This window comes from Ylistrum balloti, unplaced genomic scaffold (assembly GCF_031769215.1).
Source record: "Ylistrum balloti isolate Yb309-2 unplaced genomic scaffold, AGI_CSIRO_Ybal_v1 Utg370056, whole genome shotgun sequence".
Lineage (NCBI taxonomy): Eukaryota > Metazoa > Mollusca > Bivalvia > Pectinida > Pectinidae > Ylistrum > Ylistrum balloti.
In genome coordinates, this window is record NW_026782106.1 from 1,807,144 (window position 1) to 1,833,254 (window position 26,111).

Sequence of the window (26,111 nt, forward strand, 5' to 3'; positions counted from 1 at the left end):
AACACCATAGCTTGGGAATGCAGGATTGTTGTTATCCAGAAATGGAAAATTAACCATTTGGAAATCGAAATCATGCTAGTCATACAGCTTGGTTGAAAGATGTCCGTGTTAGTTTCATTGTAGGAAAAAATGAGATATGCGGCTGATGTAGAAGAGTCTGTTGTGCCCTTGATTTCCAATTTTGATGGATATATACGATGCACGTGGTAAATGAATGTCTTACTTTTTAAAGAGAAAATATATACACTATATTTGTACTTAATTACTGAAATAATAACGTATATGAAAATGACGACATTTCTTTCATCATGAGGCAAGTGCACCTTCCAATCGATATTTTGAATTACATTTTCATCAATATAGATTTTCCCCAATCGCATCCAAGGTTTCTGAATTGAATTCCTTAGCATCATTGAGCCCCAGGAGGACGAAAAATCTGTATAACGCAATTTGAATCATTGTTTGGCTCAACTGCATCTAACTCTAAAGTTTCATTAAAATGTGGTACTTATTTACGTCATTTATCGAATATTAAAGAAGTCTATATGTGGAAATATCTGAGAGAGGATGTTTCGACATCATCACTTTCACAACGCCATTTCGGGTATTTCAATCGACACCGAATTAATGTGAAATAATTGGCACACAAAGAAACTCCGCTTAACAGGTTGTCTTATTATCTCTAAATACTTCTCAATTCCTATTTTGTCAAAGCTTCATTGAGTTTGAGTTAGAATTAAGATTCTGTTGATATATTAGTATCATTGTCTTTGTTGATACTGTTGTATTGTCCTTGAAGGTAGTTGGCGAAGAGATCGAGGTCACGAGGGAGTGTAATATATCTATTTAGAGTCACGTAGGAACATATCAGTGTAACACGGCAATATAGGACACCGTTATCCAATGAATTCGCCCACGTGGTGAACGATGTGTATGTCACTAGTGAAATCAACCTTGGAACGTCTTTTCATGGTAGAGGTAGTGAGAAAATACTTGTGATATCATTTTATAGCCAATGACGAGATGTCATTAATTGTTTAAAAATGAAATGTTTGTTTCTATTTATTTGATTTTGTCCTCTTTAGGTTTACTATACAACATATAAAAATGTAATTTTGCAGAGTTTATGTGATAAAAAACAACTTAAAATAAAATAAAATAAAACCTTCTTAAATTTTGCTTAATAAAATCCCATATGTAATGATGATTCATTTTAGACCGTATAAGTACATGGGTTCGGGTGTATTCACTGACACAATCTACAGCATATACTCATTCTTACATGATAGACATCACTATCACGTCTACCACTCAACACAGCCACATTTCACAACCGTGCCCTCCGTTTATTATCATCCACTATTTAAACAACAGACGATGATGTTCGGGCTTTGCACTTCACTTGTGAATGATATATGACGCATTCTCGATAACAAGAGGTCGTCTCTTTATGATGTGATCATTAGCAATACCTGTGATTCCAAAAGTGACCTGATGACACATGACATGTGTTTAGATGTAACGTACTAAATACTGATAGTCAATATATAACATGCTCGGGCAATGAACTTTGCAAACGGTTTGTATCTCACGACATTAACAACGGATAAAGTATATGACATCAGAAATCACAGAGAACATCAATACAATGATTGTACGTGGTAGGTTTGTGTTTTTCATGATTTTTCTTGGCTCTGTGACGTTATCATCCAGCGTCAATGGAGGGGGAACGCCCGACTACAGTAAAGCTGCAGAAAAGTTGAGGACCATGGCAAACAGTGACTATATAAGAATGACAAAAAATAATTTAATCACCGAGTTGTTTGATAGTTTTCTTGGAGCATCCCAGCCATACCTCGACATATTCAAGGACGTTTTATATAGGACAGATGATGAAGTACCTAGAGAAGACTTTAACATTTCCGAATCCTGTTTGAATGATGCCAAGCAAGTGATTCTAGGATTAGAAAGGAAGAGTCATTGGGCCTTACAAAGTACGTACATAATGGTGGTAAATCGACTACGGACCAATTCCAGTTTTTAACTGCGTATTCAAACTAAACATTTCCTTTGAAATTGCCATGTGACATTCAGCTCGTTTTCATTGCTTGAGAATAAGGCGATATTATGGTTTGGTTATGGTTCTCATTTGGAAGACATCACAATAAATGGCTTTTGCATCTCGATATATATTTCGGGCAATTATCCTCCTGGACATCTGCTCTTATTATATATCTATACTTGAATGATTTTATAATTGAGAAATAGCGCTTAAAAATATACTTATCACTTGTGTGCGTTTCTACTTTCCCCCTGGACCATCCATTCAGGTCTCATTTCTATGCCCGGCTTGTAGTCTTTATTTTGTTTATTATTGATTCCCATCAGATTACTCCTTATTTTTTAAGCTTTGTATCCGATTTGTTGTTCCTCCCTTTACACTTTTTTTATCAAGTGCTGGATGCCATGGCAAAGCCCCCAAGCGACATCTTGAGCGGTAACATATTTTGGACCGGAGGTTATGAGGAATGTCTTTCCGTAGAAGGTACTGTTTATGTCGATATGATCACCAACACCGGGCCACAGTACCAGATAAAAGCCAAACAATGCCTCGGGCAATTACAGCTGGTAAATATCACTGATTGTTTTCATATTCTGATGCTCTTTATGTGTTTGAATTTTTCTAATATCATAACCATTACGTGAAATTGCCTGTTTGTGTAAAGAATCTACAGAGATTAATAGTACATGTTGTAATAATGATCTTAACTCTACAAAGGCAGTTTATATGTATGTTTATGATCAAAGTAATGAAGGTTATGATATGAAATCTGTTTTCCAATGAAGTAATTTGAGGTTCTTTTAAAAGGTCTCTAATATATCTTGATAAATCGTTCATATTGAGACTTTTTCACATACATGAAATGCAACCACATTGAGACTAAATCTTAATGTGATTACAGCAATACGCATTGAATTTTACCTACATAAATCAACAAGTCGCCACACATTGAATTTTACCTACATACATCAATAAGTCAACACACATTGAATTTTACCTACATACATCAATAAGTCACACACATTAAATTTTACCTACATACATCAATAAGTCACACACATTGAATTTTACCTACATACATCAATAAGTCGCCACACATTGAATTTTACCTACATACATCAATAAGTCACCACACATTGAATTTTACCTACATACTTCAATAAGTCGCCACACATTGAATTTTACCTACATATATCAATAAGTCACACATTGACTTTTACCTACATACATCAATAAGTCACACATTGAATTTTACCTACATACATCAATAAGTAAACACACATTGAATTTTACCTACATACATCAATAAGTCACCACACATTGAATTTTACCTACATACTTCAATAAGTCACTACACATTGAATTTTACCTACATACTTCAATAAGTCGCCACACATTGAATTTTACCTACATACATCAATAAGTCACACATTGACTTTTACCTACATACATCAATAAGTCACACATTGAATTTTACCTACATACATCAATAAGTCGCCACACACATTGAATTTTACCTACATACATCAATAAGTCACACACATTGAATTTTACCTTCATACATCAGTAAGTCACACACATTGAATTTTACCTACATACATCAACAGGTCGCCACACATTGAATTTTACCTACATACATCAATAAGTCGCAAACATTGAATTTTACCTACATACTTCAATAAGTCACCACACATTGAATTTTACCTACATACATCAATAAGTCGCCACACATTGACTTTTACCTACATACTTCAATAAGTCACTACACATTGAATTTTACCTACATACTTCAATAAGTCGCCACACATTGAATTTTACCTACATACATCAATAAGAATAATAAGTCGCACACATTGAATTTTACCTACATACATCAATAAGTACACACATCATTGAATTTTATAATAATAATAAGTCACACACATTGAATTTTACCTACATACATCAATAAGTCACACACATTGAATTTTACCTACATACATCAATAAGTCAGTAAGTCACACATTGAATTTTACCTACATACATCAATAAGTCACACACATTGAATTTTACCTACATACATCAATAAGTCACACACATTGAATTTTACCTTCATACATCAGTAAGTCACATACATTGAATTTTACCTACATACATCAATAATAATAATAAGTCGCACACATTGAATTTTACCTACATACATCAATAAGTCACTACACATTGAATTTTACCTTCATACATCAGTAAGTCACACACATTGAATTTTACCTACATACATCAATACGTCACACACCGAATTTTACCTACATACATCAATAATAATAATAAGTCGCACACATTGAATTTTACCTACATACATCAATAAGTCACTACACATTGAATTTTACCTACATACATCAATAAGTCGCCACACATTGAATTTTACCTACATACATCAATAAGTAAACACACATTGAATTTTACCTACATACATCAATAAGTCACCACACATTGAATTTTACCTACATACTTCAATAAGTCACCACACATTGAATTTTACCTACATACATCAATAAGTCACCACACATTGAATTTTACCTACATACTTCAATAAGTCACTACACATTGAATTTTACCTACATACATCAATAAGTCGCCACACATTGACTTTTACCTACATACTTCAATAACCACGAATTGAATTTTACCTACATACATCAACAAGTTACCACACATTGAATTTTACCTACATACATCAATAAGTCACACACATTGAATTTTACCTTCATACATCAATAATACATCAATAAGTCACACATTGAATTTTTTACCTACATACATCAATAAGTCACACACATTGAATTTTACCTACATACATCACACACAATAAGTCACACACATTGAATTTTACCTACATACATCAATAAGTCACACACATTGAATTTTACCTACATACATCAATAAGTCACACACATTGAATTTTACCTACATACATCACACATTGAATTTTACCTACATACATCAATAAGTCAATAAGTCACACACATTGAATTTTACCACATACATTAAGTCACACACATTGAATTTTACCTACATACATCAATAAGTCACACATTGAATTTTACCTACATACATCAATAAGTCACACACATTGAATTTTACCTACATACATCAATAAGTCGCCACACATTGAATTTTACCTACATAAATCAATAAGTCACACATTGACTTTTACCTACATACATCAATAAGTCACCACACATAGAATTTTACCTACATACATCAATAAGTCGCACACATTGAATTTTACCTACATACATCAATAAGTCGCACTCATTGAATTTTACCTACATACATCAATAAGTCGCACATATTGAATTTTACCTACATACATCACACAATAAGTCACACACATTGAATTTTACCTTCATTAAGTCACCACACATAGAATTTTACCTACATACATCAATAAGTCGCACACATTGAATTTTACCTACATACATCAATAAGTCGCACTCATTGAATTTTACCTACATACATCAACAAGTTACCACACATTGAATTTTACCTACATACTTCAATAAGTCACTACACATTGAATTTTACCTACATACATCAATAAGTCGCCACACATTGACTTTTACCTACATACTTCAATAAGTCACTACACATTGAATTTTACCTTCATACATCAGTAAGTCACACACATTGAATTTTACCTACATACATCAATAAGTCGCACACATTGAATTTTACCTACATACATCAATAAGTCACACATTGAATTTTACCTACATACATCAATAAGTCGCCACACACATTGAATTTTACCTACATACATCAATAAGTCACACATTGACTTTTACCTACATATATCAATAAGTCACACATTGAATTTTACCTACATACATCAATAAGTCACACACACATACATCAATGTCACACACATTGAATTTTACCTACATACATCAATCGCACACATTGTCAATAAGTCACACACATTGAATTTTACCTACATACATCAATAAGTCACCACACATTGAATTTTACCTACATACATCAATAAGTCACCACACATTGAATTTTACCTACATACATCAATAAGTCGCACACCACACATTGAATTTTACCTTCATACATCAATACGTCCACACATTGAATTTTACCATACATACATCGCACACATTGAATTTTACCTACATAAGTCACACACATTGAATTTTACCATACATACATACATCAATAAGTAAGTCACACACATTGAATTTTACCTACATACATCAATAAGTCACACACATTGAATTTTACCTACATACATCACACATCAATAAGTCACACACATTGAATTTTACCTACATACATCAATAAGTCACACACATTGAATTTTACCTACATAGTCACACACATCAATAAGTCACACACATTGAATTTTACCTACATACATCATACATCAATAAGTCACACACATAGAATTTTACCTACATACATCAATAAGTCGCACACATTGAATTTTACCTACATACATCAATAAGTCGCACTCATTGAATTTTACCTACATACATCAATAAGTCGCACATATTGAATTTTACCTACATACATCAATAAGTCACCACACATTGACTTTTACCTACATACATCAATAAGTCGCACACATTGAATTTTACCTTCATACATTGAATTTTACCTACACACATCAACAGGTCGCCATACATTGAATTTTACCTACATACTTCAATAAGTCGCCACACATTGAATTTTACCTACATACATCAATAAGTCGCCACACATTGAATTTTACCTACATACTTCAATAAGTCACCACACATTGAATTTTACCTACATACATCAATAAGTCGCATACATAGAATTTTACCTACATACATCAATAAGTCACACACATTGAATTTTACCATACATCATACATCAATAAGTCACACACATTGAATTTTACCTACATACATCAATAAGTCACACACATTGAATTTTACCTACATACATCAATAAGTCACACACATTGAATTTTACCTACATCACACATCACATAATTTTCAGTCACACACATTGAATTTTACCTACATACATCAATAAGTCACACACATTGAATTTTACCTACATACATCAATAAGTCACCACACATTGAATTTTACCTACATACGTCACACACATTGAATTTTACCTACATACATCAATAAGTCACACACATTGAATTTTACCTACATACATCAATAAGTCAATAAGTCACACATTGAATTTTACCTACATACATCAATAAGTCGCCACACATTGAATTTTCTACATCAATAAGTCACACACACATATATCAATAAGTCACACACATTGAATTTTACCTACATACATCAATAAGTAAACACACATTGAATTTTACCTACATACATCAATAAGTCACCACACATAGAATTTTACCTACATACATCAATAAGTCGCACACATTGAATTTTACCTACATACATCAATAAGTCGCACTCATTGAATTTTACCTACATACACACACATTGAATTTTACCTACATACATCAATAATACATCAATAATAAGTCACACATTGAATTTTACCTACATACATCAATAAGTAAACACACATTGAATTTTACCTACATACATCAATAAGTCACCACACATAGAATTTTACCTACATACATCAATACATTTTACCTACATACATCAATAAGTAAACACACATTGAATTTTACCTACATACATCAATAAGTCACCACACATAGAATTTTACCTACATACATCAATAAGTCGCACACATAGAATTTTACCTACATACATCAATAAGTCGCACATATTGAATTTTACCTACATACATCAATAAGTCACCACACATTGACTTTTACCTACATACATCAATAAGTCGCACACATTGAATTTTACCTTACATACATCAATTAGTCGCCACACATTGAATTTTACCTACATACATCAATAAGTCGCACACATTGAATTTTACCTACATACATCAATAAGTCGCACACATTGAATTTTACCTTACATACATCAATTAGTCGCCACACATTCAATTTTACCTACATACATCAACAAGTTACCACGAATTGAATTTTACCTACATACATCAACAAGTTACCACACATTGAATTTTACCTACATACATCAATAAGTCACTACACATTGAATTTTACCTTCATACATCAGTAAGTCACATACATTGAATTTTACCTACATACATCAATAAGTCACTACACATTGAATTTTACCTTCATACATCAGTAAGTCACACACATTGAATTTTACCTCACACACATTGAATTTTACCTACATACATCAATACGTCACACACCGAATTTTACCTACATACTTCAATAAGTCACCACACATTGAATTTTACCTACATACATCAATAAGTCACCACACATTGAATTTTACCTACATACATCAATAAGTCACCACACATTGAATTTTACCTACATACATCAATAAGTCACCACACATTGAATTTTACCTACATACATCAATAAGTCGCACACATTGAATTTTAATTTTACCATTGAATTTTTACATACATCAATAAGTCGCCACACATTGAATTTTACCTACATACATCAATAAGTCGAACACATTGAATTTTACCTACATACATCAACAGGTCGCCACACATTGAATTTTACCTACATACATCAATAAGTCGCCACACATTGAATTTTACCTACATACATCAATAAGTCGAACACATTGAATTTTACCTACATACATCAACAGGTCGCCACACATTGAATTTTACCTACATACATCAACAAGTTGCCACACATTGAATTTTACCTACATACATCAACAAGTTGCCACGCATTGAATTTTACCTACATACATCAACAAGTTACCACACATTGAATTTTACCTACATACAGCAATAAGCCACTACCTCTACACAACACAATTCCACGGCATGAAGTGTACTTCCATATATCAATATGTCACTTTATACTGAGTGAAAGTAACATACAAAAATACATTCACGTAAACACCTAGACAGAAAAATCACGGAAATTACATTTTGCTCAAAAATATACCATTGACCAATATTTATCAAACAGGGCAAAATGGGACTGTACCTCGGATTTTGTGTACCAAGCAGATGTAGCTCAGAAGAAGCTAATAAGCTCGTGAACTCTGGTAAGTATACAACGCAGCACAGAAGTTGATGAAAAGTTGATGAAAAGTGTGCAGCGCTGATGACACTTCCAAATTGGTGAAATGTACAGTTGTAGATGGTACTAGTTAGCTAATTAGTGAAATTGGATAAAGATAATGTAGTAAATTGAATTGCATTAAGAATGATTACATTCATTGGACCATGGGATTGATACATCTCCTCTGTACTTTGACCTATATCTCAGCATTGTTTTATTATTTTCATCAGTTTTCCTGGATTTTAAAACAATTAGACCTGACAGGTCCTATAGGGACAAGACAATTACACGATGATATTTAATTAATTATTTGCTATGCTGTATTTACTTCTATATTTGGTATATCTTTCGTATCTTTTATACATATGCACTGCCACTTATGATAACTAAGTTTCTTTTTCTTGCAGCGTTTTCCGTGTTCTCTAACACATCCCGGATAATTGGAATGACTTGCCCCGAAGTGGAAACAACCTATGACACTAAAGCCATTGTCAGTTTGTAAGTATTCTTTTTAGGACGTTTCATTTAGCTCTTGTCAATAAAAAAGAACGCTCATCTCAAACTGACAGACTAAGAGAGTATTTGATCGAAATCTCCCCAAAAAATGCAAATGTGCACAGAATACAAACGTTCTCTCGGAAGACGTAGACATTACTTTATTATAAATTATTAGGATTTATCTAAAATAAAGCCTAATGTTTCATATTCACGTATATACGACTCATAACCAAATGGAGCTGTGATTGGCTAAAGATACCTATCATTTTCTCTATAACATCATAGATTTATGGCATCATATACATTATGACGTTATCAAAGATGGAGATGTGGAAGGAAAATATTGATCATCAAGACGTTATTTTTGTTGAATAAGATGTTGTTTTCAGGATTAAATCTGGGATATAAGATCAACAGAATCCTGTTTTTTATGTTTACCTCGCCAGAAGTGCAATGAAAAAGAACAATCTAACACTTGTTCCATCAATCTCTTTTGCATGGAAACTCATGCACGACCATCTATATATCAAAGCCTCCATGTCCCGAGTATGAATATGTAGAAATTATCACTGAAAAATTTGATGACTGATGTCAAGTATTGTAACATTGTAGAACATCCTTTCTTCCTCCAACAGTACAACATGTAGAAATAACAGAACATGATGTTTATACCCAGAGTCAGAATCAGGTAGTTTCCTTCTGTACCGTCACAGATTTTGAAATTCCCGCACGAATATCCCATCGTTAGAGGTCACTAGGAGAAGAAATCATGACCAGTTTGTATCACCAATCAAATAAGAGAACGGTGTATGTTATGATATATACATCCTATCAGCATTGTCATCAAAGCTATGAAAAATATTTGAAGTACTTTATATGTGTATTACACAGTCATGTATTCATTGCTGTAATTATCGAATGGGAAAAGCACGTGACTTAGGTGAGTTCAAAAACATTTTATTTGTGGTATGTACTTTCTCATTCCGCAATCTGTGTATATATTACTTTTTTATTTTAGAGTGATTTGCAGTATTATTGGTCTGATGATGGTAATTGGTACCGGATATGACGTAATAGTTGTCAGAAATGAAAACAGAAAAGAAAAGAAAAGCATCAATCCCGAGAATCAGACGACGGCTGACCGATATGAGTCAGGGGCTTCTCTCAACGAAAGCACAACACTTCTGATGAAAACAAAGCCAGCTGTAGAGAAGAATGCTGAGGGTAAGTAGCTGCAGAAATCTTTTCTTCCGGGAAGTTTTGTAAACAAATAACAAATAGTATTCATTTCATATGAATATGCATGATATGTCATCGTTTTTATGTTTTAGATTTTCAGGAAATTCAAAGGGTTAGAGCACCTGTCCATTAAGACGCTGACTTATCTTACGATATCAATTCTCTGCTATCATCAGACGCCTTCTGGGCTTCAAATATTTGGTTCTTAGAATCACGGTTGATTCCGAGTGGGACAAAAATACCGTATGGTACAGTTTAAGCCAGTTCTTTGATATATTGTGCCTTATTCTAAATTTGTATTAAAAGGCACCATTCATTGTGGGGTTTTTTTTGCGCAATTTACGAAATGCATTAGCTCAACACTACTGATGGACTCAGAGTTTTCATACTTTAGGACCTCAGCATCTTTAACGAGTTCTCTAAGAACGAAATATCTTAACTCTTCTCTACATAATGTTATTTCAATGCACGATGTCATTTACCGGTATGTCTTATACAACCTTCGGAAAGGGATATATCTGACAAAATTTAGAATATTAAGGTAAAACCATTTATCTAAAACACATATTCGTTGAAAATATGTAGGACAGATTGGTTTACACAGAAAAAGAAGTACGAGAATAATAAGACCACATATTCGGAAAACGAGAACATCTTCTGCTTCCTCGACTACCTGTTGTTGGTAGATCTTTAGAACATCCTTGTTGATCACTTCACAAATCCTGGTATCTAGCTGTAGACAGCGTGATTTATTTAGCTTAAAAAGTTTCTTCACGTTATTTCCAGGAATATTTGTGAAAATCATTCTGGCCTTCTCTGTGGTGTCGAATGGCGAGAGGATTCTGAGTACAGCCCAAGGCGAGGGTAGTCTTACAGCTCTCAATGGAATGAGGTTCCTCAGTATAACATGGGTCATAATGGGCCACTGTTTTATGCAAGATTTGACGTCTGCAAGAAGTAAGGCTGTAATATTAGCTTTCAAATTTCAAGTTCGGGTCAACATCAGGTTTTATACAGACTAGATATATAGAAATCTATGACACTGTAGATGATATAATTCGCGGGGATATAAGTTCACTATCAAATGTAGTACCAGGCAAATATTCAGCAGTAAGTCGTAATTTCGCGCTTGTATACATTGAAACCAATGTAGAGACAAGCGTGAAATTAAATCCCAGCCCAAACCAGGACAAGCAATAAATTTCTCCATGAAATAAACCTACCACACGGTAACCTGCGATTAACAATGGAATTGCTAATTTGCAAACAACCATAGTGTTGCTTAGAATATTTTAAGCAAACAATTGCAAACGTTTTTGTCATTATTGACGATTGTTTAGCACAGGGAATATTTTCTCTTACCTGAAACAAAAAACAGATCTGTCTGATTATCTTTCTCGAGCAAAATAGCCTAATTAGAAAGAAATCTAGGGACGATGGAATATTGTAGTAATATTATATCTCACTGTACACCAAATCCTTACACGTGTTTGAAAATTCATACAGAAATAGACAACACATTGTTTATATTTTTGTTCGTCTAACGTGTAGAATGGAAGACTTCTAAACAATACTAATTAATTAATGGTCATTATTACTTTTTTGTAACAAACTCTTTTCGCATGAAAATATGTGTGTGCAGTGTATTTCCTATTGTTTTCTATTTCAGTAAATTCACTGCCGTTTTTACAGACGGTAATGAATAGATGGACATATCAAACTATACTAAATGCCCTTGTGTCCGTTGATACATTTTTTACCATGAGGTAGGTACATTAACTCTCACTCTTTTGCAATTAAAACGTAGTACTTCAGAATCAATAAACTAAAATAAGATATATGGACAGCAATCAAACTGCCAATGTTTTAGGTTGCTAAAGTTAAATGTTATTGATAACATAGTCAAACATATATCTCAAGGCCATGAAAGGGAGAGGAGAAAATTGGTCTTTACACAGAGGTGGTCTTTATATAAAGGTTCAATTACTATGAATTGCATCACACAGGGAACAATTCTTAACAGAGCACAATTTAAGTCACTTTGTCCCAACATCTACCCTATGGTTAAGGAAATATTCAATTCTGTGTATCAATTATTGATTTCGATGTTCTGGACTGAAATTATATTGTTCCATATAATATCATGCTGTAGAATCTATGATGTTTCATGTGATGGTATTATCGGAAATTTCACTGCTTGTTTCAGTGGTCTTCTGCTAGCCTACATGTTAATGAAAGAAGTGAAGAAAAACGGGAACATCAATTGGTCATTGTTCTACTTTCATAGATTCTGGAGGTAAATCATTGATGGATCTGAAGTATGTACATCTTTATTGTGAATAATGTTAATGGATTTATTATCTAAATGTGTCTTTTTAAGTATCGTACGAACTCTAACCTATTGATCAGAATTATGCAAATAGGTATGCAGCTTAAACTATTTAAGCCTACCATTATCAAATGGTGAGCTGCTGAAAGTACCCTTTGCCCGTCCATCTTTCTACAATTATTGTTATCACTATTTATTGAGAGGAACTTGATGGATCATTCTCATACTTCATGTGCATTGTCCATTTTGGGATTGATGGGAACCGGGGAAAATGGTCGACAGGCAGCCATTTTGGATTTGGCACTAATATTTGGTGATTGTTTTATCTTAAGCGGGTGAATAAATCTCAGCAAGCATCCCCTTTGGTGTCTTGTTATGTATTGTCCATATTCGAAATGATCGGAAAAATAAATTGGCCGACTTGTAGCCATCTTAAATTTTACGGATATAGTTTGTTATTGATTTTTCTAGTTTAGTACTTGTTGGATTATAATGTATCTTATCTAGATTATCCTTCGTGTCCTTCATTTTGGAACTGATTGTAACAAATAACTGACTGACGGTTAGAAAAAGTTACATGTGTATCTTGGGGTCATTCCAGGAGTTGACTTAGATTAGTACCGACCTAATTAATGTCTAACACTAGTCTGTTGTGTTGACCTAGATTAGTACCGACCTAATTAATGTCTAACAGGAGTCTGTTGTGTTGACCTAGATTAGTATCGACCTAATTAATGTCTAACAGGAGTCTGTTGTGTTGACCTAGATTAGTACCGACCTAATTAATGTCTAACACTAGTCTGTTGTGTTGACCTAGATTAGTACCGACCTAATTAATGTCTAACAAGAATCTGTTGTGTTGACCTAGATTAGTACCGACCTAATTAATGTCTAACACTAGTCTGTTGTGTTGACTTAGATTAGTACCGACCTAATTAATGTCTAACAGGAGTCTGTTGTGTTGACCTAGATTAGTACCGACCTAATTAATGTTTAACAAGAGTCTGTTGTGTTGACCTAGATTAGTACCGACCTAATTAATGTCTAACACTAGTCTGTTGTGTTGACCTAGATTAGTACCGACCTAATTAATGTCTAACACTAGTCTGTTGTGTTGACCTAGATTAGTACCGACCTCATTAATGTCTAACAGGAGTCTGTAGTGTTGACCTAGATTAGTACCGACCTAATTAATGTCTAACAAGAGTCTGTTGTGTTGCTCTAGATTAGTACCGACCTAATTAATGCCTAACAAGAGTCTGTTGTGTTGACCTAGATTAGTACCGACCTAATTAATGACTAACAGGAGTCTGTTGTGTTGACCTAGATTAGTACCGACCTAATTAATGTCTAACAAGAGTCTGTTGTGTTGATATAGATTAGTACCGACCTAATTAATGTCTAACAAGAGTCTGTTGTGTTGATCTAGATTAGTACCGACCTAATTAATGCCTAACAGGAGTCTGTTGTGTTGACCTAGATTAGTACCGACCTAATTAATGCTTAACTGGAGTCTGTTGTGTTGATCTAGATTAGTACCGACCTAATTAATGTCTAACAAGAATCTGTTGTGTTGACCTAGATTAGTACCGACCTAATTAATGACTAACAGGAGTCTGTTGTGTTGACCTAGATTAGTACCGACCTAATTAATGTCTAACAAGAGTCTGTTGTGTTGATATAGATTAGTACCGACCTAATTAATGTCTAACAAGAGTCTGTTGTGTTGATATAGATTAGTACCGACCTAATTAATGCCTAACAGGAGTCTGTTGTGTTGACCTAGATTAGTACCGACCTAATTAATGCCTAACTGGAGTCTGTTGTGTTGATCTAGATTAGTACCGACCTAATTAATGCCTAACTGGAGTCTGTTGTGTTGATCTAGATTAGTACCGACCTAATTAATGCCTAACTGGAGTCTGTTGTGTTGATCTAGATTAGTACCGACCTAATTAATGTCTAATACGAATTTGTTTATATTGGCCTAGATTAACACCAATGTACATGCTGGTTATGATGATTGACTCCACACTAACTAAATACATGGGTGGTAACGGTGGTCCATTGTGGCCCCGAGAGGGAATCGACACCAACTGTGCTGACACCTGGTGGCAAAATCTGCTGTATATCAACAACTTTTTTAAATTTGAAAAAATGGTAGGCAACGTGCATTGCGGATTTCCTATATGGCTACACAGTGATATGTTTTCTTTTGTTTTTTATCTTATAACTGTGGATATTTTTGTTTGTTTGAGTAATACAACTTATCTAATTGTCAGTACGGTTTACATGATAAAGAAACAATAGAGCGCTCAAAGTTTATACTGAATATTGATAATTGAATATTGAAGTTATTATGTTAACTAACCGAGTATGAAGAGGTTAGATAGAATGTGGAAACCTTTTATGGACAATTAACTTTCAATTGAGCCAGTACAGTTTTGGTTTTTAAGGATGTAACTTAAGAGAGTGCATGTAATTGAATTGCAGTGGTATCGGCTGAGACCATTCGGAAGGCGTTATATAACTTTTTCTAGAAAACCATTAATTTTCATGGGGTTTTATTTTCGATAATAAGGCTTCTCTGAAAATCATGAAATTTGTGTCCATCAACAATATGTTTGAGTATTTGTGTTCTTTGTTGTTATTAAACGGTAATACATTTATAGTGTAAGGGATGGAACTCTGCAGAATGAGTCTATCAACAATATTTGATATATAAGTATTTGTGTTCTTGGTATTGTTATAGAGATGGTCGTGGAATCTGGTGAATGAGCCTATCGACAATATGTGATGTTTGTGTATTTGTGATTTATGTTATTGTAATATAATGATAAATTTACAGTGTATGGCATGGTCGTGGTATCTGTCGAATGACATGCAGTTTTTTGTTATCAGTCCATTGCTGTTGGTGCCACTATACCGGTATGTGTTTTCAACAGAAAAATATACAGTAAATTTCGTTGCCTATCAATTAACACTGTATTAGTTGTAAAAGGGACAAAATATTCTTCTTAGAATTCCGATATAATAACATAAAAGAAATGATTTGAAAAATTACAATAATTATATAACAATAAATACATAAACATCCAATGACATACATATGATGTACATGATGTAACTGAAAGGATGTTGTTTAATTTCAGTAAGAAATTTGTTGGCCTAGTGACATGTGGCGTAGTGTTGTTTGCTTCGTTATTGACAACGGGATTACTGAGTTCTCATCACCAATGGGTAATTTCAGCGATAATACCAACAACAACGCCAGAGTAAGTAACAATACACTTACTTACTTACACAAGCATTAATAATCTTCTGCACGAAAACTAATATTCTATTCATCATCTTGTCGAAACTTGTCTTACTTCTGATGGGTCACGTGCTCAAAATGGAGCAACCTTAATCAGATTGCTTAGAATTGTTCCCCGTCGCAACCTTTTCCCGTCTATCACGCAATCTGGCCCACATTTCCCTTCGTAAATCATTTGAAATAATGCACAGTCTACAACTCCCACAGGTAGAAAAATACTTAAATTATTTCAATTGGAAAAATATTTACAAAAACCGTTTTAGACCATCTAAGAATACCAAACTGCCATGGCTTCAGCACAGAATTTTGCATTGTGTTCTAAATACTATTTAGTTAGATAAACCACAAGGTTAATTTTGTAAACTAGAAGAGGTAATTGATCATATAATGTAAGAATGTCCTGAAACACAAATCACCAGTTAGGTGAACATTTTGGTAACCTCATCTTATGTTGATATAGTGCATTTTACAACGATCACCAGTAGGTACATTTGGACCTGATACGAGGAGTGCATTTTACAACGATCACCAGTACATTTGGTCCTGATACGAGTAGTGCATTTTACAACGATCACCAGTAGGTACATTTGGACCTGATACGAGTAGTGCATTTTACAACGATCACCAGTAGGTACATTTGGTCCTGATACGAGTAGTGCATTTTACAACGATCACCAGTAGGTACATTTGGACCTGATACGAGGAGTGCATTTTACAACGATCACCAGTAGGTACATTTGGTCCTGATACGAGTAGTGCATTTTACAACGATCACCAGTAGGTACATTTGGTCCTGATACGAGTAGTGCATTTTACAACGATCACCAGTAGGTACATTTGGTCCTGATACGAGTAGTGCATTTTACAACGATCACCAGTAGGTACATTTGGACCTGATACGAGTAGTGCATTTTACAACGATCACCAGTAGGTACATTTGGACCTGATACGAGTAGTGCATTTTACAACGATCACCAGTAGGTACATTTGGACCTGATACGAGTAGTGCATTTTACAACGATCACCAGTAGGTACATTTGGACCTGATACGAGTAGTGCATTTTACAACGATCACCAGTAGGTACATTTGGTCCTGATACGAGTAGTGCATTTTACAACGATCACCAGTAGGTACATTTGGACCTGATACGAGTAGTGCATTTTACAACGATCACCAGTAGGTACATTTGGACCTGATACGAGTAGTGCATTTTACAACGATCACCAGTAGGTACATTTGGACCTGATACGAGTAGTGCATTTTACAACGATCACCAGTAGGTACATTTCGTCCTGATACGAGTAGTGCATTTTACAACGATCACCAGTAGGTACATTTGGACCTGATACGAGTAGTGCATACGAGTAGTGCATTTTACAACGATCACCAGTAGGTACATTTGGACCTGATACGAGTAGTGCATTTTACAACGATCACCAGTAGGTACATTTGGACCTGATACGAGTAGTGCATTTTACAACGATCACCAGTAGGTACATTTGGACCTGATACGAGTAGTGCATTTTACAACGATCACCAGTAGGTACATTTGGACCTGATACGAGTAGTGCATTTTACAACGATCACCAGTAGGTACATTTGGACCTTACGAGTAGTGGACCTGATACGAGTAGTGCATTTTACAACGATCACCAGTAGGTACATTTGGACCTGATACGAGTAGTGCATTTTACAACGATCACCAGTAGGTACATTTGGACCTGATACGAGTAGTGCATTTTACAACGATCACCAGTAGGTACATTTGGACCTGCATTTTACAACGATCACCAGTAGGTACATTTGGACCTGATACGAGTAGTGCATTTTACAACGATCACCAGTAGGTACATTTGGACCTGATACGAGTAGTGCATTTTACAACGATCACCAGTAGGTACATTTGGACCTGATACGAGTAGTGCATTTTACAACGATCACCAGTAGGTACATTTGGACCTGATACGAGTAGTGCATTTTACAACGATCACCAGTAGGTACATTTGGACCTGATACGAGTAGTGCATTTTACAACGATCACCAGTAGGTACATTTGGACCTGATACGAGTAGTGCATTTTACAACGATCACCAGTAGGTACATTTGGTGATACGAGTAGTGCATTTTTTGGTACACCTGATACGAGTAGTGCATTTTACAACGATCACCAGTAGGTACATTTGGACCTGATACGAGTAGTGCATTTTACAACGATCACCAGTAGGTACATTTGGACCTGATACGAGTAGTGCATTTTACAACGATCACCAGTAGGTACATTTGGACCTGATACGAGTAGTGCATTTTACAACGATCACCAGTAGGTACATTTGGACCTGATACGAGTAGTGCATTTTACAACGATCACCAGTAGGTACATTTGGACCTGATACGAGTAGTGCATTTTACAACGATCACCAGTAGGTACATTTGATCCTGATACGAGTAGTGCATTTTACAACGATCACCAGTAGGTAACTTTGAACCTGATACGAGGAGTATATTTTACAACGATCACCAGTAGGTACATTTGGACCTGATACGAGGAGTGCATTTTACAACGATCACCAGTAGGTACATTTGGACCTGATACGAGTAGTGCATTTTACAACGATCACCAGTAGGTACATTTGGACCTGAGTAGTGCATTTTGATACAGTAGGTACATTTGGACCTGATACGAGTGCATTTTAGTGCATTTTACCTGATACGAGTAGTGATACAACGATCACCAGTAGGTACATTTGGACCTGATACGAGTAGTGCATTTTACAACGATCACCAGTAGGTACATTTGGACCTGATACGAGTAGTGCATTTTACAACGATCACCAGTAGGTACATTTGGACCTGATACGAGTAGTGCATTTTACAACGATCACCAGTAGGTACATTTGGACCTGATACGAGTAGTGCATTTTACAACGATCACCAGTAGGTACATTTGGACCTGATACGAGTAGTGCATTTTACAACGATCACCAGTAGGTACATTTGGACCTGATACGAGTAGTGCATTTTACAACGATCACCAGTAGGTACATTGATACGAGTAGTGCATTTTACAACGATCACCAGTAGGTACATTTGGACCTGATACGAGTAGTGCATTTTACAACGATCACCAGTAGGTACATTTGGTCCTGATACGAGTAGTGCATTTTACAACGATCACCAGTAGGTACATTTGACCTGATACGAGAGTGCAACGATTTACAACGAGTAGGTACACCAGTAGCATTTTACATTTGGACCTGATACGAGTAGTGCATTTTACAACGATCACCAGTAGGTACATTTGGACCTGATACGAGGAGAGCATTTTACAACGATCACCAGTAGGTACATTTGGTCCTGATACCAGTAGTGCATTTTACAACGATTACCAATAGGTACTTTTGGTCCTGATACGAGTAGTGCATTTTACAACGATTACCAGTAGGTACATTTGGTCCTGATACGAGTAGTGCATTTTACAACGATCACCAGTAGGTACATTTGGACCTGATACGAGTAGTGCATTTTACAACGATCAATTCGAAACTGTTCCTTGGTAGTCCAGATTCAATTGTTTTCGGGTTACAGGACGAGGTTTCCCCTGCTCTGGCACAGTTACATTTGTTGTCCCTTATCTCCTTGTATGTTTAATGACGATGCTGTGTTGTAGTGTCGGACAGGGAATCTGGTAGAGAAGTTTTATAAAGATGTATCGTTAAAACCAAAGCATAATAACTTGTTTCGTTCATCTTTCATAATAATCTTTCATTTCAAAAGATTTTATTGAATAATTCGAAAGGAGTTCGTCAACAGGCCAAAACCAGTACAACTCCCTTGGCACTGCAATGCTTCATCCTCCTCCTAAAGAATGTATAGGTATCGTGTGCGTGTGGAGGGTGTTATGTTCGGTCAATCAGCAGGTAGCGGTGTATATATTCTCATCCCATATCCCTTAATGTCTGAGATCAATTCTGCCATATTTCATGAGAATCAGACAAGCAGTCATTAGGAAAGAGCGGATTAAAATTATAAAAGAACAATTTTACTCCGTTTGGAGGTTAGCGATCAGGCAGTCCATGGTCTGCTGGTGGTAACAACGCTCCAAGTATATATCATTGTTCCTTTTGGTTGGTAATTATTGCTGTCGAGATGTTATAGAATAGAAAATCTTATAACACAACCAATACGAGGTTTTCCTGTGACGTTTCGAGGACTACTCTGTCACCTTCATCAGACAAATCACGTACGTAGTGTACGAGATGTTAAAGAATCCATAAACTTTTTCGGCTATGCTCAAATATCATGAACACAAAGGTCGAAAATAGTGTGTCGAAATGGTAAACAGAATATATACTAAAATATTCACAAGATGGTAACAATGTACTGTAGGCATGTGTTGAAAGAACTTATGTTTTACTTACATTACCAACTGTTCTGAAGTAGTTGTCAAGATTTAAGGTAATCTTTGAAATTATTCTATTAAAATCTCGATACTTTATTTATTTTGCAAGCGCTTTTAACAAAAAAGAAAAAAAGAAATCTTTTTTACACTCATATCAAATCCAAAATTACAAAGTCTAATTATTTGAAAAGCAAGCTATCTACACCAGACCTTAAATCTCTTCCTGTGGAACATTAACCATACATGTCATCCTCTTTCTTTATTATTGCAGGATTTGTGAATACACTATTGTCTTGGAAGGCGTTTGTGCCCCTCAGTCGTCTATCGTACGCGGCGTACCTGATCCATCTAATCTTCATCACCGTCATTGAAAGTGTAAACCAATATCCAACGTATATATCAGTCATTAATCAGGTATCAAATTACCGTGTTGTTTCACCATTCTTATATCATGTTTCATTAATTAGTATATTGTTGTATTTCGTTAATTTGAGAAATGCCTCCTTTTAACGTTGAGCAGGTGTGATAAGTTAGTTGACATAGCGACTATGTACATCTGATTTCTGCTGAAACTTAATTACACCATAGAATTCTTTAAGACAGCCACTTTTAGCGTAATTCCATACAACAAAGCTGTCTAAAAATTTAGAAGTATAATTTTTAAAAGCCCTAATTCAGTGCCTTACTTTATTCTGCAATGGATCTGAAGCAAACTTTTCGCTAACTTTTTTTTTTCATAACAATATTGATACTCCTGAAAATTTTCGGGGAGTCCTCGCCTTGTTTTACTTTGAGACCTATGTTAAGTCTTCATTACTACTGATGTATGAAGCAGTACAACTAAAACACCTAATCCTTTTGTTGTAGGTTGTTTTCTTCCTCGGCATTGTCGTGATCACATTCATGTGCTCCTTCGTGACGTCACTTGCGTTTGAGTCTCCAATGATGGCGTTGGAAAAAGTGATACTTCCCCGAAAGAAACGCAACTAAATCAACTGATCTGTTCTAGGAAACAGAGCCTGTTTAAAAGATTTGATCTAAAGATGTCACAATTTTTTCTTGATACGACAAGAGATTAATATGTTGTCATTGAGAAACATGCTGTAGAATTTTGTTGTTGTTTTTTAAGGTGTTGTACAAACATGAAGTTACGGAAAGAATTTCATTCAAAGTATAAGAAGTGATTTGTCATTTTTTAGTGGATATAAGAAAATTGATATTTCCGTGTTGTTGTTTACTGAGCAAACAAAACTGTCAGCAAAGGAAAAAAGGACAATAATAGTTATATAAAATTTCAAAATACCGTACAGCCGCTTATTTTCGCTATGTCATTGTAAATTAATGTTGTCGTGATAGCAATGATGTATTAGATGTCCTTTTACATCCAGGTCGTGAAATTTTGACTCACAAAAAAATAATTCGATCATTAGAAAGAAAAAAAAACAACGCGAAAATTCCACCCGTAAAAATTAACAGCCATAGCATACTTGATTACTAATAGACCATCTGAGACTGACCTTAATACGGAGTAAAGTTGGTGACTCACCGCTCCATGTGAGGTTAAAATGTGATTATCTGGTCATCTTCCGTAATGACACATTCATTAAGTATCAAGCTACCACGGCTGAAGTGCATTAGTTACACCCACACTACAGTAGTGTTGTAATCATGATAAGGACACGTAACAACCTGTTAAAGTATTGGATTTTGCGAACTGCGTCAGGCTGATAGACAAGTTTAATATGAAATGTTTTAGAAATAACAAGTACAGTCGAACTTAATTATCTCGAAGTCGGCAGGACTGCGGGAATGTTCGAGTTATCCGGATATTCGATCTGAGTGAGTTTGACTGCTTAATGTGAAATTTGGCCGGGACGATAAATTACTTCGATGTAAACGAGGTATTCGAGTTATAAGAATTTACAATAACGAAGTTCGACTATATATGAATAAACCTATGTCAAGATTATAAATGTCTTATTTGAAAATTCTAGTAAATATAAACACGTGATAACCTCATCCAATCAGCACGTGGTTATGAATCAGCCAATAGACTTCAAAATGACTTCATTCATTTTGTTAACAGATTCTGTTGATGCATTTCTAAAATGGAAACCGACGACTAATTTAGGGTTTAATGTTGTAAAACAGGGCTCTTTGTAACATCGGTCAGCTGTGGCGTTATTCACCATGTTTTGAACTGCAATGATTAAATAAACGTGTTTCAATGCTTAACATTACGACATACCGATAGTTTTATAAATTCTTGATCCAACCTCACAATCAATGGAACAATCATCGGCTGCTACTGAAAGGTAGAAGAAGAACGATTTCAAGTGTCCTGGAACGATGAGCGTTTAAACATTACCATCTAACTGAGGCCGATCCTGGCTAGGACTGACTGTATAACGTTTCGATCACAACGACTGCGATCGTTAAACGTCCACATAGATTTCAAAGAATAACGGAATATTTATCTCAAAACATGCAGCATTACATAACTTATCGATACCGCGAGTATGTCAAACCTGTGGAGAAAGCGTAACACAAAGAATAACAGGTTATTAAGCAAATAGAATGTAACGAGATGAAAGATCTAAGGTTAAATGACTTGTTCGAATTCTCACGTGACTATTGTCATGTATATCGAGAAGTCATTGCGTTGGTAGATAAGGGAAGTAAGAACGAGTTTAATGACAGACATGATATATAAATCATTCTATTACAGTTTGAGTAGTTCTATTATAACACATTTGTTTCGATGTTATCACGATGACGTCGAAAGCAATATTACAAAGTAAATATAAAATGCTTTATCAAGCAAACGTCAACTTTTTTTAATCAGCCAATCACAGTTGTTACACATGACTTTGAATGATCTTGAGCGTTCACAATTTTGAAATTACATCCATTTTTCAGCATATAGCAGCCATCTGGGATCTCAAATACCCCTGCCTGGTGACCAAATCTGTGAATCAATGAAAGAAATTAATTAACTTTATCATCATAAATATATATTAACGTGTCGACATCAACAATGAAAATGCTGACAGGTCAAAAGAATCATAATTTAAACATATATTCGATGAAACTAAGGCAAAATATAAACAAAAGAACGATTTACACCGATACTTCTGAAAACAATAGCAATCAGAATACGACCCAGTGTTCCCAAAGAGTAAGCGCCTTTTGTTTCATCGACGACACCCGCATTGTAAGCCAAGTAAAATATATAGCATTACATGATCTTCCGGAAGATGACCTTTTTTGACTCGTGACCCTCCCATATCCCTAACTGGAATGTATGGCTAGAAATATATTCTCCAAAAATCATATTTCTCTGTAAACACTACGCTGCAGAAACATCAACGGCATCCTCGATACTCTAGGGGTTACGCTTACTATCGCTCTCTGTACCTCTCTAGCAAACTTGAAGGTTGAATGTGCGACACCTTGTGAAAAAGACGAGAACATCAAACGACTCTCGAGATCGCATAACGGTTCGCTGTTTGGCTTAGAAGTTGGGTGTCGCTCAAAGGCGTTTATCAGCCTGTAATTTGCTAGGCGTTCCCCTCGTGAAACCCGCTCTAGACCAATCAAATCATTTCGCTTGTGCCTCTAATTACGCTATTAACGTTCTAGGGGTACAGAGAGCAAAAGTGATCGTAACCACTGGAATATCGAGGATGAATCAACGATAGCCAGTCATACATGTGATTTAATGGACGGCTTGTCAGTAAGATGATGTTGGAAGTATCTGACTCTGTGTCACTATGACTATGACACATCCTGTCCTAGTCGCCATTATATCACATACATCTCTTTAACTGTTAGTTCAGTTTACGCCATTTCCCTCTCTAACTGACTTGTAACTCCATGTCTGTCGTTTAGTTTGCTTCACCAGTAGTGACCAGTGCATGTGATGTCTTACTGTGATCTGTGTATGGTGTGAAAACACAGATGTCCATTTCATATCAACCAATTTCGACGTTTGCATTTCATTAAAGTTATTGCTACTTCTATTTTAATAATTTCCGCTGTTTTTTTTTTTTTTTTTCTTGCGTCAGTTTTAAAACGTACGTTATCTCTCTAGTTCATTATCAAAAAGTCATAAAGTTCGATTTTTAAAATCCCTGTAGTTGAACTCCAAGATACGAGTTGTAAACGTGCTATTTACCCACAACACTGCATGCTATTGTCTGTGCCACAACTACACGAGAAGCACCTGTCCATATCCCTATAAGAGTCTCCTGTCGCAATATGATGTCCGTTGTAAACACATCCGTCAGCTCCGGCTTTAATGAAGAAATCAGTAACATTACATAGCTACACCAATCAAAAATATGTGTTGTATTAAGGGAGCTAAGGCGATGACAGGGATGTCCGTTGTTTAATCAGTCCACGTTACTAGTTACCTTCATTTCCTGTCAGTTTTTATTGGGAACATGCTATTAATCTGGTGGAACGTCTCAGAAAGGATTATAATGCAAACATTAACACCCCTCATGAGAAGGAGGGGGCTTGGATCATTAAGTTTCTGTTAAATTATAACCTAGAACGATTTTTATGTGGTGGGTTTATAGCGTTGAATGTCTTATCTACAGTTATTTTTGCCTCTGTAAAGTGAGTGCATGTCATGAGTGAGTGGATATTTTGTACATATATTATATTATATTATATTCATTATATTATATTATATTATATTGTGGTTTTACTTACGGTCAGGCAAAGCATACATGCAGGACGATTCCACTCTAACAGACAGAATACCTACAAACACAAGAATCAAGAGAGGCGACATGTTGTGAGAGTGGGTTACTTGTGATCAAGGTCTGCTATACACCTTGGAGATAAGCTTTACTTCTAGTCTTCTGGTCACTAGATAAGAATTTCTGTGATCACATTCCACGGACTTTCCTGTTGGATCAGTGACATTAGATTATATATAGGAGACAGAGATAGGAATTTCTGTGATCACATTCCACGGACTTTCCTGTTGGATCAGTGACATTAGATTATATATAGGAGACAGAGATAGGAATTTCTGTGATCACATTCCACGGACTTTCCTGTTGGATCAGTGACATTAGATTATATATAGGAGACAGAGATAGGAATTTCTGTGATCACATTCCACGGAC

The 26,111-nt window shown here is 35.3% G+C and overlaps 2 protein-coding genes across 2 annotated transcripts; one reads left to right on the plus strand and one right to left on the minus strand.

Annotated features, from left to right (window-relative positions):
• Positions 1–1,615: 1,615 nt before the first annotated feature.
• On the plus strand, positions 1,616–21,960 carry LOC132549377 (nose resistant to fluoxetine protein 6-like). The gene is made up of 14 exons (XM_060213305.1): positions 1,616–1,994; positions 2,456–2,628; positions 9,093–9,171; positions 9,596–9,686; positions 10,705–10,910; positions 11,712–11,882; positions 12,595–12,691; positions 13,132–13,221; positions 15,246–15,414; positions 16,103–16,182; positions 16,407–16,529; positions 20,368–20,444; positions 21,242–21,384; positions 21,838–21,960. Exons 1-14 carry the CDS (start codon positions 1,616–1,618, stop codon positions 21,958–21,960), a joined length of 2,001 nt encoding a protein of 666 aa, XP_060069288.1.
• Positions 21,961–23,811: 1,851 nt separating this feature from the next.
• On the minus strand, positions 23,812–25,771 carry LOC132549395 (beta-microseminoprotein-like). Its single transcript, XM_060213322.1, has 3 exons — positions 25,690–25,771; positions 25,148–25,265; positions 23,812–23,938 (listed from the first exon to the last, which is right to left on the minus strand). Exons 1-3 carry the CDS (start codon positions 25,769–25,771, stop codon positions 23,812–23,814), a joined length of 327 nt encoding a protein of 108 aa, XP_060069305.1.
• Between the last annotated feature and the right edge of the window lie 340 nt (positions 25,772–26,111).

What these genes read in the sequence shown, in the direction of transcription:
- LOC132549377 (XM_060213305.1), top strand. Translation starts at nt 1,616, where the DNA reads ATGACATCAGAAATCACAGAGAACATCAATACAATGATTGTACGTGGT. An exon ending in GAGTCATTGGGCCTTACAAA is followed by an intron (nt 1,995 to 2,455) that starts GTACGTACATAA and finishes TTTTTTATCAAG; the next exon opens with TGCTGGATGCCATGGCAAAG. An exon ending in CTGTTGGTGCCACTATACCG is followed by an intron (nt 16,183 to 16,406) that starts GTATGTGTTTTC and finishes GTTTAATTTCAG; the next exon opens with TAAGAAATTTGTTGGCCTAG.
- LOC132549395 (XM_060213322.1), bottom strand. Translation starts at nt 25,771, where the DNA reads ATGTCGCCTCTCTTGATTCTTGTGTTTGTAGGTATTCTGTCTGTTAGA. An exon ending in CATGTATGCTTTGCCTGACC is followed by an intron (nt 25,266 to 25,689) that starts GTAAGTAAAACC and finishes TCTTCATTAAAG; the next exon opens with CCGGAGCTGACGGATGTGTT. An exon ending in AATAGCATGCAGTGTTGTGG is followed by an intron (nt 23,939 to 25,147) that starts GTAAATAGCACG and finishes ATTGATTCACAG; the next exon opens with ATTTGGTCACCAGGCAGGGG.